An 11689-nucleotide genomic window follows, 5' to 3' on the forward strand; every position below is an offset into this window, starting at 1 on the left:
AACTGGTGGTAAAGCACCCAGGAAGCAACTGGCTACAAAAGCTGCTTGGGCCAGGTGAGGTGGCTCATGCCTGTAATTCCAGTACTTTGGGAGGCCAAGGAGGGCAGATCACTTGAGGTCAGGAGTTGGACACCAGCCTGCCCAACATGGCAAAAGCACCAGCCTGCCCGACATGGCAAAACCCAATATGGCAGAAACTCTGCTAAAAACATACAAAAAATTGAGGGCCGGGAGCAGTGACTCATGCCTGTAATCCCAGCACTTTGGGAGGCTGAGACGGGTAGATCATCTGAAGTCAGGAGTTTGAAACTAGCCTGGCCAACATGATGAAACACCGTCTCTACTAAAAATACGAAAATTAGCCGGGCATGGTGGCAGTCACCTGTAATTCCAACTATTTGGGAGGCTGAGGCAGGGGAATTGTTTGATTCAGGAGGCAGAGGTTGCAGTGAGCCAAGATCGTGGCACTGCACTACAGGCTGGGCAATAGAACAGGACTCCATCTCAAACAACAACAGCAGCAACAAAACCCACAAAAATTGGCCAGGCGTGGTGGCTCATGCCTGTAATCCTAGCACTCTGGGAGGCCGAGGCGGGTGGATCATCTGAGGTCAGTTCAAGACCAGCCTGGCCAACATAGTGAAACCCATCTCTACTAAAAATACAAAAATTAGCCGAGTGTGATGACATGCGCCTGTAGTCCCAGATACTGGGGGCGGGGAGCTGAGGCAGGGAGAATCGCTTGAACCTGGGAGACAGAGGTTGCAGTGAGCCAAGATCGCGCCGCTGCACTCCGGCCTGGGTGACAGAGCAAGCAAGACAAAATGAAAAACTAACAAGAGGGGGAGGAGCGAAAAAGAAAAAATAAAAAAACAAGACTGCTCATAAGAGTGCACCCTCTACTGGAGGGTTGAAGAAACATGGTCATTACAGGCCTGGGACTGCAGCACTCCATGAAATTATAGACACTATCAGACATCTACTGAACTGATTCGCAAACTTCCCTTCCAGCATCTGGTGTGAGAAATTGCTCAGGACTTTCAAACAGATCTGCTCTTCCAGAGTGCAGCTATTGATGCTTTGCAGGAGGCAAGCAAGGCCTATCTGGTTGGCCTTTTTGAAGACAACAACCTGTGTGTTGTCCATCCCAAATATGTAATACCTATGTCAAAAGATGTACAGCTAGCACTCCGCATGTGTGGAGAACATGCTTAAGAATCCGCTATGAAGAGGGAAACATTCATTCTCAAAAGAGAAAAAAAAGTCTCTGCTTCCTGTCATTGGTAGTTCTGGATGTCATTGGTAGTTCTTTCCCCATGGGGGTCAAAAGGTACCTAAGTATATGACTGTGAGCAGAAAAGTAGGAGACAGAAGTCAGGTTTTGTCAGTTTTTCAATTTTCATTTGTGTGTGAATTCTTAATATGAATGTGGGTGGGGATGTAGAGTTCATTACATTAAAAACGTCCTTGCAAGTCAAAATGTTTCAGTGAATCAGTGGTTCAACTTTATAATAATTATAAGCAAGCCTATTAAATTTTTCTGGAAACACACACAAAAAGAAACGAGATGACCAAGAGATTGAGAGTCGGGCCGGGCGCGGTGGCTCAAGCCTGTAATCCCAGCACTTTGGGAGGCCGAGGCGGGTGGATCACGAGGTCAAGAGATCGAGACCATCCTGGTCAACATGGTGAAACCCCGTCTCTACTAAAAATACAAAAAATTAGCTGGGCATGGTGGCACGTGCCTGTAATCCCAGCTACTCAGGAGGCTGAGGCAGGAGAATTGCCTGAACCCAGGAGGCGGAGGTTGCGGTGAGCCGAGATCACGCCATTGCACTCCAGGCTGGGTAAAAAAAAAAAAAAAAAAAAAAAAAAAAAAAAAAAAAAAAGAGATTGAGAGTCAAGGAGGGAATCTTGCCTCTGAGTCTCTTGCTACCCTTAGCCCCAAACAAACAATACTTCTGAATGTCTAACGACATACTTTCTTTTCATATTTCGACTTTATTTAAAATATGAGGTTTTATGTCCAGGAGGGAGGGCAGTTGTCCATGGAAGGTGAAGCGAGGCATAATACTATTGGGTTGAGGGCCAAGTGCACAGGGTTGCACTGGAAGGAACTGGGGAGGTTCTGGGAGGGCCTGGTGACAACGGTTTTGGGGAGATTCACATAGAAAATTTTCATTTCCTCCCCAGGTTAGCTATTCAGTGGGTGGATTATTCAGTCTTTCTAGCAAAGTCACTGCTCTGTAGCAACATCAATAAAAGTGCCAAAGCTGGGGACACAGAGAATACTGTCATTGCCTTTTGTTTCTCTTTACACCTAGGTGGGGAAAGGAATGGAAACTGCAGCAGAAAATGAAACATTTCTGATGTTATCCCTTGCCGTGAAAAATCACGGGTTTGTGTAGAGACCTCTCTGTCTCTCTCTCTCTTTAATTGAGGGTCTGTCTCACTGTCACCCAGGCTGGAGTGTAGCGATGTGATCATAGCTCAGTAACCTCCAACTCCTGGGCTCAAGCGATCTTCCTGCCTCAGCTTCCTGAGTAGCTGGACTACAGACCCATGCCACCATGTCCAGCAAATTTTTAAAATTTTTGTAGAGACAAGGTCTCACTATATTGCTCAGGCTGGTCTTAAACTCCCAGGTTCAAGCAATGCTTCTGCCTCAGCCAGCCTCCCAAGTGTTGTGATTACAGGTGTGAACCACCACAGCCAGCAGAGACCCGTTTCTTAGCCTGGGAATGGGATGTGATCAGGAGGCCCAGGTTTAAGCTCTATTTTGAGCTGTACTAACAAATTCTATGACCCTACTAGAGTCATTTCTCACCTTTGGACCTGTGTTCTCATCTGTAAAGGAGCCTGGACCCAATGATCTCTAAAGAGAAGCCTTTTCAGGTCTGATTCTATGACCTGCAAACTGCAAAGATCCAAACAGGTTCCAGAAAAACACAGGAGTTAGAAACAAGGGAATGTGAGTGTTAGATGGAAAACTGAGGAGCTGGGGCTCATAATGAAATGTTTTACTACATTCACAAAGAAAAACAAAGGAACACGAAGGAGGCTATGGGACAGGTAGGTGTAGGAAGGTATCTGCAGTCTGGATGAGAGGAATGGGCCACAGTATTTCTGCTGGGTTGCCTCAAAGACCCAAGCCTCTGACCATGGTAGTGTTTTCTCTTATGGTACTTCCCAGTCCATGGCTGACACATTCCAAATTGCTCCTGTTCATTAGTCACGAACTGTCAGAGGAGTTTCTACCACAATGCCTAATGCGTAACACACTAATAGGGTGGCTGAAGATTCTGCTAAACTCCTGGTGTCCCGGTGTCAGATGAGACTGCACCTGCTGGGAGAAAGCAGTGGATGCTGCTGTGTCCAGGCACACTCTGCTTTGCTTACTGGGGCTGTGGGAAATATAGGTGGAAGTTTTGGAAAGAGTAGTGCAAGATGGAAAGGGCACACTGCCTCATCTTGGTTGATTTGCAGATGGTGGGTTTTGTGGTGATGCTTCACTGGCTCAACCCAAGGTGAGGAAAAGCCAGGGGGTCGGGAGAATCTCAGTGCTGAAGTCCTGGGAGAGGAGCACACAACAATGGTATCAGGGCAGGGAATCTGTCCAGACAGCCTTGAAAGAACCAGGCACTCAGAAGTCACTCAAGAAATACTAGTTTCTTTCCTATTTTACAAGGCTTGGTGGCACCGATAGTTATGTAAGTCAGGTTCCAAGGAGACACCTGTTATTTGTGTGCACAGGAAGGTAGCTCAGCCAGACCCAGCCTTGAGGCAGTCGGGGAAACTAACAGCTTACCCAAGCCCAGGGGCAGCTTGATATGGGAAGAATCAAGACCAAAATGTTGTTCTATAAAGCCGAGATGAGCCAGGGTACTTCTGAGAAAGAGCTTAGGGAACAGGATTATCATTAGCTTTCTGCCCACAGTCAGAGTTGGCATTTACCCAGTAACATTAGGATTCCCAGAAAAGGCTCAAGCGCAGACCATCTAGCAGGTGTTCTAGTCATGGACCCAACCTAGGTGAAACATTAGTGGGGTTTGTCTGTTCAATGCCAGTAGGGGAAGAGGGAGGGAAGTGGCACACCAACAGGTGTAGAGTGTTGGCTCAGGCCAGGAGAGAATTCCAATGTATGGCAAGGCTGGAGTGTAAGCAGGCAGGCGAGGGGCATCCTGTGCTGATCCTGCAGAGATGGGACACTGGCACAGGAGACAGCAGCAAACTCCTTCCAGCCACAGATGAAGCTTGGGACCCCCCTGTCTTCTCCAAGCCAGTCCAGGAGACTGGCAGGATGGGAAGGCAGAGCACAATCAGAAACTATGGTCTTTTCCTAATAAGAAAATAATATATAGCAAGGTATTTAATATTGTTTTTAAAGAGGACAAAAATATAACATCATGGTTACACAGAAGCTCTGGAGATTTCCTGGGTTCACAATCCTACTTCTGCCATTTACTAGCTGTGCAATCTTGGACAAATTACTGAGCTTCTCTGAGCCCGTTTCCTCATCTCTAAATCAGAGATAATGGCAATGCTCTACTCATAGCGTGGTTTGGGGTATGCATACAAACAAAACAGATTTTATGATTGAGTCATGGTTCTGGAAAGAATAAAACCCCAGATTTTAGCACACAAGTGTTAAGTAAATGTGAGCTCTCATTATTAATACAACATGGCAGTGACACACATACATTAGACAAGAGATTATTCCACACTGAGCCTCCACCCAGTCTCCCTCTCTATTATCCTCCTGTGGGCTCCTAATTGATGACTCAACAGTGCATTGCTTGGCAGCTTCCAGTAGTTTCTTCATTTTGCTGCAACTTTGAACTGAAGGTGATTCACATGGTGCATGAAATTCTTCTTGTTTTCTTCACAAGATAAGGATGATGTTTAGATAGGCATTTGTTTGAGGACCTGGGGACTCCTCTCTTTCAGCCACCTTTTCTCAAAGACTCAGACTGCGGACAGGAGGGGCATGGTAATAAGCCCCATACTCTATTCTTTCTTTTTCTTTTTTTTTTTTTCTTTTTTCTTTTTTTTTTTTTGAGACAGAGACTCACACTCTGTTACCCAGGCTGGAGTGCAGTGGCGCGAGCTCAGCTCATTGCAACCTCAGCCTTCCAGGTTCAAGCGATTCTCCTGCCTCAGCCTCCTGAGTAGCTGGGATTATAGGCATGAGTCACCACATCCGGCTAATTTTTGTATTTTTAGTAAAGATGGGGTTTCACTATGTTGGCCAGGCTGGTCTTGAATCCTGACCTCAAATGATCTGCCTGCCTTGGACTCCCAAAGTGCTGGTATTACAGGTGGGAGCCAGCATAGCCTGCCCCACATTCTATTCTGAATGCATGTATGGGCACGTGAGCATGCCCATCCCCTTTCACTCAGTGATAAGGAAAAGGGGGAACCAGAAATTTCTCTTTGAGAAATCAATAACAGAAATGGGTGTGGGGAGCTGGTTACCTGGGAGATCCTTGTTCATTTGTAACATCAGGAACTGCTTCTTCTCCTTCTTCTCTCTTCTAGAAGACTGTCAAGGAGCCTGAGTGAGGAAAGTAGACCAACCATGGTCTTTGAGAAAAGCAAATAGGGTTTCCATCCCTTCTGGCGGGAGAAGGAATAGCAGAGATGAACAAGAATGAAGACGGAAACAAATGGAAATAGACAAAAGTAAGGTAAATGCCCTATATGTTAAAAGAAAAAAAGTGATGAGAAGGGAGAGGGACAAGGAAAGAAAGAGAAAAGCAAAGAGGTTAGGAATAGGGTAAGAGAAAAGGAAAAACAGCAACCAGGAGAGGAATCACTCCCCTGTTAAGGTTAACCAGGAGGAGAGACAAGGCATGAATGTGAATGGGTATGAGAGTCTGGCTTTCCCACTGCACTTGCTTTGGTTATGGAGCAGACCATCTTCTGGTACCATTTACTATTCAAGTTGCTTTGATGCTTTTTTTTTTTTTTTTTTTTTTGAGAGAGTTTCACTTTTGTTGCCCAGTCTGGAGTGCAATGGCGCAATCTTGGCTTACCGCAACCTCTGCCTCCTGGGTTCAAGTGATTCGCCTGCCTCAGCCTCCCAAGTAGCTGGGATTACAGCATGTGCCACTGCGCCTGGCTAATTTTTTAGTATTTTTAATAGAGACAGGGTTTCTCCATGTTGGTCAGGTTGGTCTGGAACTCCCAACCTCCGGTGATTTACCCACCTCAGTCTCCCAAAGTGCTGGGATTACACATGTGAGCCACTGTGCCTGGCTTTTTTTTTTTTTTTAACAACCAAGTGGATTGACTAAAATGCTTTGATTCTTCATTTGAAATGTTTCTATTCCATATACCCATTATCTTTTATCCCCACAAAAGCCCTTAACATTGTTTCCTTTAATCTTTGGGGTTCTCAAGCATAATTTTCACCAACAGAGATGTACCTATACATAACTGTCTCAGACCATAGAGGCTAGAAGTCTGTGAGGGCAAGAGCAAAATGGAGCAGAGGATGAGCTGTCGTTTGGAAGGGGCTCTGGAATATGCTGGGGTGAGGTGAGGCTGCAAGTTGGTTATGGGATGCTTCCTGGACTCTTGAACATCTGTGCCAAAAACCAGAGGAACCATCCTCAGCTTCAACCAAATGCTTGGGGTGTTCTGTGTTCTGAACCATAGCACTAGGTTGGAAAATGTGGCTTCTAATCTATACTCTGCCATGTACAGATCACAACATATCATACAAGGGGCCTTCAAAGATCATCTAACCTAAATCCAATTTCCCAAGGAAAAAACTGGGGCACAAAGAGATGAAGTAACTTGCCCAAAGTTATATAGCTAGTCAGGGACTTCCTCTTCGGAGGCAAAAGAAATCAGAATAGTGATTCTCCTGATTCACCGTCCCTCGACAAACAGTCCATAAAGTGCTTGGAGGTTATTAAAAGGCACTCCAGAAAAGTAAGGCTGGCATTTTCCTGGAAGCCCCTGAGTGTACCAACCCTTAGGCACCTCAGTATTTGGCTATAAGAACAGATCTGGAGTTGCTTTGGCCTCCATTTTAATCGCTAAAGCTGCCTGGAGGCTGGAGCTCTGACGGCTACCTGTCATCACTCCCCTGCCAGTCCACGGACACCGCAGCCAGGAACTGTCAGAGGTGACAAGGGAATCCCGTCATAATGCCAAGGACCAAGGAGCAATGGCCAGGTTCCTGGGATTAAGCAAGGCAATTATGGCTGAGTTAAAGCTAGGATTGGCAGGACAAGGGGACCTGAGGTGGAAAAGGCGGGTAAGAAGAGGGAATGCGCCAGCAATCTAAATGACTTCGACTGGGTGGGCTACTTTACATCATACCTCCTCCATCCCCAAAAGGTTCTTAACCTTCTTCAACTGCCTAGGCCCGATGAACCTCCTCCCTTCCTCCCAGTGCCCACTCACTGAGGGGAAAGCCACCATCATCCCCATTCTTTTCCTTTTGTCTAATCCCTTGGGTGCCGTGTACAGTCTCCTTCCTCCTATACCCTGGGTTCCCTCTGCTCACATCCGACCAGCTTTTAACAACCCGATCTCCCTCCCCGAGCTTCGTTGATTCGGCCCACCCCCCCCTTCCCCACGCCCCCGCTTTCCCCACCCTCCTCGTCCTCCCCGCCAGTCCTGGTCTCTCCTATTCCTCCCCGCCACATCGGTCCCCCGCCCCCGGGTGCCTTTGGGGTTTTCCGCCGTCGGCCGCAGGTGCCTCGTCTCAGATAAAGTGGATCCAGCCCTGGGGCTCCGGGGCTCCGCCACTGCCTGGGTGTTCCGGCCCTCGTAGAGCATAGTCACGGCCGCCGTTGTTGTCCCAGAACTCGTGACCTGTCACACGGTAGCGCAAGGCGAAGAGCAGAGCGCCCCCAATCGGCGGCGCGGGCAGGCGGAAGGCGAAGCGGTCGGCGCGCGGCGGGGGCGGGGCCGGGCCGGCGTAGGCGGCGGGGGCCTCGCGTTGGCTCCGCCAGCCGTCAGCGCTCCAGCGCACGCTCACGCGCTTCTCGTAGGCCAGGTCCAGCACGCGCGCGCTCCCGGCCACGCCCAGCGGGCCCGCCTCGGCGCGTTCCAGGCAGATGCGCTGCGCCTGCAAGCGGGCGGCGAAGCCGGGCTCGCTGGCCGGCTCCAGGGCGGCGCGCGCCTCCTGGGGGAAAGAAGAAGCGGGAGGAGGGAGCCCGGGGCGGAGAGAGGGGAGAGACAGGGGCGGTGTCAGAGCGAGGCACTGGGCCAATCAGAGGCCGACCCCGGCGTCCGGGCCGGCATAGTGCGGCCCAGCTGCCAGGGTGGCCTAGAGCCACTCGCGTATGGGGGACCCAAAAAGGGATGGGCAGGCGCAAGCCCAGGGATGGGATGGAGATGGGTGCTCCTTGGCAAATCCACTCCCACATGCCCGCTGCGGCCGACTGGGGGAGGTCCCCAGGAGGGGAGGTGCCCCCGCCGCCTACCTGGAGGCCGCGGGCGCGGGGCTGGCAGGGCGCGAAGTGGCGGAGGGCGTCCCTCTGCAGTTGGATCTGCACGTGGCGGGGCACCCGGGGCAGCTCCCCAGGACGGAAGCGGCGCACGGCGGCCAGCTCCAACCCCAGTGCGTCGGCGAAACGCACTCTCTTGCGGGTGTTTGGGCTACGGCTGCGGGGCGCCCGAGCCCCGCCGCCTCCGGCTGGTGCAGAGCGGGCCCGGCGGCCCCGACTCGGTGCGTGAGCGCGGGATCGGGCCCCGAACCGCGTCCCTCCCTCGCCTGGCTCCTCCTCCGGCTCCTCCTCGAGGCTGGGCCGCTGGCTACGGTAGTAGACGCGCTCCGTTAGCGCGGCAATAAAGCTCAGGTTCCGGGGGATGTCGGTGCCGGGGGGTCGCTCACGGGACATGGCAGCCCCCTCCCCGACTGAGCCAGCCCGCAGCGTCGCCGCGCTGCCCTCTCCTCCTCTCTCCCGCCCGCCCCGCGTCGGCGCAGAAGTCGCGGGGTCCGCTTCTGCAGCCCCTCGCCGCTGCGTACTCTCCTTGCAGTCACCTCCGGGAACCTCTACCTCTGGTTGCTTTGCCTCTCCTCTGTGACCACCTTTCCCCTCCCTCTGGCCGTCAGCTTCCAGGGTCTTAAGACTATCACATCCTGCCTCTTGCGAGCGGTCTGCTCTGAGCGTGCGCTCAACGGCGCTCACCCTCCGGTTCTAAGGCCCCCACGGCCCCGGCCCCCGCCCACAGCTCTCTGACAGGTGGCTCCGCTTGTCTTCGCTGCTGCACCAGGGGGCGGGGACTTCACCTTTTCGGTCCCAAGTGAGGCCACTCAGCCTTTTTAAAAAACATCCACGGGCCGGACGCGGTGGCTCACGCCTCGAATCCCAGCACTTTGGGAGGCCGAGGTGGGAGGATCGCTTGAAGCCAGGAGTTCAAGACCAGCCTGGGCGACATAGTGTGACCTCCCCCTTCTCAACAACAACAATAATAACAATAATGTTAAAATTTTAAAAAGTCCTCAACATTTCCCGCACAGCACAGGAAAGGTTAACGCCGGGAAGAAAACTTTCATTTTCTTGCAGCGGAAGATCAAAAATGCCCAGCATGTGACTTTGTCTTCGGAGTTCACCGTTTTCTTTTCTGAAACCTAGGCTCCTGGTTTGGGCAGGGGGTGGCAGTGGGTGCAAAGAAGGAAAAGTCGCAAAACATAGGTAGAGTCTTTCAAATAGGAGGTGAGAATGTGGCACCCTAACTAAGAACTGTCCAAGGTCTGGTGCTATTTAGCTGTGTAACCTTGAGCAAGTAAGGCATAACTTCTCTGGACTCAGTGTTCCCAATTTCTCTCTCTCTCTCTCTCTCTCTCTCTCTCTCCCTCTCCCTCTCCCTCTCTCCCTCTCTCTCCCCCTCTCCCTCGCTCTCTCTCTGTGTCTCTCTCTTCCCTCCACTCCCGTGTGTGTGTGTGTGTGTGTGTGTGTGTGTGTGTCAGAGTGTCGCTCTGTCACCAAGGCTGGAGTGCAGTAGCATGATCTTGGCTCACTGCAACCTCCGCCTTCTGGGTTCAAGTGATTCTCCTTCTTCAACCTCCTGAGTAGCTGGGATTACAGGTGCCCGCCACCATGCCTGGCTAATTTTTGTATTTTTAGTAGACACAGGGTTTCACCATGTTGGCCGGGATGGTCTCGAACTCCTGATTTCAGATGATATCCCTGCCTCAGCCTCCCAAATTGCTGGGATTACAGATGTGAGCCATCACGCCATACTCTGAATTCAGTGTTCTCTTCTGTAAAAAAGTGGTAGAGTTCTGATTTCTAACCCAACATAAGCCCTTTGAAGGCAGGGGCTTTGTCTGATTAACGGTGAGTTTTAGTATATGGTAGGCACTCAAATTATTCAATGAATGAGCACTCAACAACTCTCTTGGAGTTGGGAATGTGGAGTTCTAGGTCCAGTGGGCACTTCCAAGAAGGGCAGAGCTGGTTTTTTCCTCTTTCATTTTTTTTTTTTTTTTTACATTAGTGAAAAAAATGTGAAGTGTTTTTAGTTTTTTTCTAACTTTCCTACTGATCTTATATAGCACTTAAAATGTGCTAGGTACTGTTGTAAGGGTTTTACAAGTACTAACTCATGTAATACAACCCTCAGAGGAATAAAGACTATTATGCCTAAAGATGAGAAAAGTGAGGGAGAGAGGGGAGAGGACTCTTGCCCAGGGTCACATAGTTAATAATTGGGGAGGTGGGATTAGGACCTAAACAGTTCAGCTCTACAGTCCATGCTCTTACCCACTTGGTTATATAAAATTAAAACATTTAACAATAATACTTAACATCCTCAGAGTGTTAAAAGGGGGAATCTTAGAGTAGAAATGAAGTCTCTACATTTAAAGCAGCAGAATAGTTTAACTGTAAAACCACAAGTGACTAAGTTGAAAATAAACCATGAGACACATGCCGTCTTGTTATTGTACAATTAATTCCTGTTTGCATGCATTCATACTAGTATTGACTGTAGCAATACTATTCAGCTAGGACTCATTTTTAAAGCAATATTGACTTTTAAAAATTTCATACATATATAGAATGCATGGATGTATTCTTTTCATATTTTAGGGCATAAAATAATCATACATTAATTTATATTACAATCAAGCTGGCTCGGGAGTTTGAGATCAGCCTGGGCAACATAATGAGATCCCCATCTCTATAAAAAATGAAAAATTAGCCAAGCATGGTGGAGCACATCTCTAGTCCCAGCTACTGGGGAGGCTGAGGTGGGAAGATTGCCTGAGCCCAGACAGTAGAAGCGGAAGTGAGCTGTGATTGTGTACCACTGCACTCCAGTTTAGGCCATAGAGTGAGACCCTTGTCTCACAAACAAACCAGTCAACAAATCAGGAGTGCATATGAAGACTTGGACTAGGTTATTCTCTAAGGAAGGGGGCAACCTTGCTGGTGACAGCCAGAATGATCAGGCTAAGAGCAAAAAAGAAATGAGGATGGTTGAAAGGATATAGCCATAAAGGAGTATAATAGGCTGTGTGTTTAGAATGGAGAATTGAGTGTGGACTTGTAAATGGTGTGGATTCAGACTACGAGAACAATATTGACTATGTGAAGGGAAGAGGTGATCTTGAAGCAATAGGGTCAGAGTTACAGAATGAGAAGGGAGTCCTAGCTTCTTTACATATCAGTATATGGCTTTGGGTAAATCACTTAATCTCTCCAAACCTCAATTTTCTCAT

The 11689-nt window shown here is 49.3% G+C and overlaps 2 protein-coding genes across 5 annotated transcripts in view; both read right to left on the bottom strand.

Annotated features, from left to right (window-relative positions):
- Positions 1–11689, bottom strand: part of LOC101027939 (myosin-6) — a 251421-nt gene that overhangs the window by 135851 nt on the left and 103881 nt on the right. The gene's annotated exons all lie outside the window — the stretch shown is intronic.
- On the bottom strand, positions 1982–9461 carry PPP1R3E (protein phosphatase 1 regulatory subunit 3E). 4 transcript variants are annotated; one of them, XR_012516197.1, is made up of 3 exons: positions 8445–9457; positions 5476–8143; positions 1982–4339 (listed from the first exon to the last, which is right to left on the bottom strand). XR_012516197.1 is itself a non-coding variant. In XM_074393227.1 (3 exons), the coding sequence occupies exons 1-2, from the start codon at positions 8859–8861 to the stop codon at positions 7721–7723; spliced, it is 840 nt and encodes a 279-aa protein (XP_074249328.1). In that variant the 5' UTR covers positions 8862–9461; the 3' UTR covers positions 1982–5554; positions 7683–7720. The 4 variants fall into 4 exon arrangements, 1 of the variants encoding a protein (XP_074249328.1); XR_012516196.1 differs by having other exon boundaries at positions 1982–4880; XR_012516195.1 differs by having other exon boundaries at positions 1982–4970.

This window comes from Saimiri boliviensis, chromosome 2 (assembly GCF_048565385.1).
Source record: "Saimiri boliviensis isolate mSaiBol1 chromosome 2, mSaiBol1.pri, whole genome shotgun sequence".
Lineage (NCBI taxonomy): Eukaryota > Metazoa > Chordata > Mammalia > Primates > Cebidae > Saimiri > Saimiri boliviensis.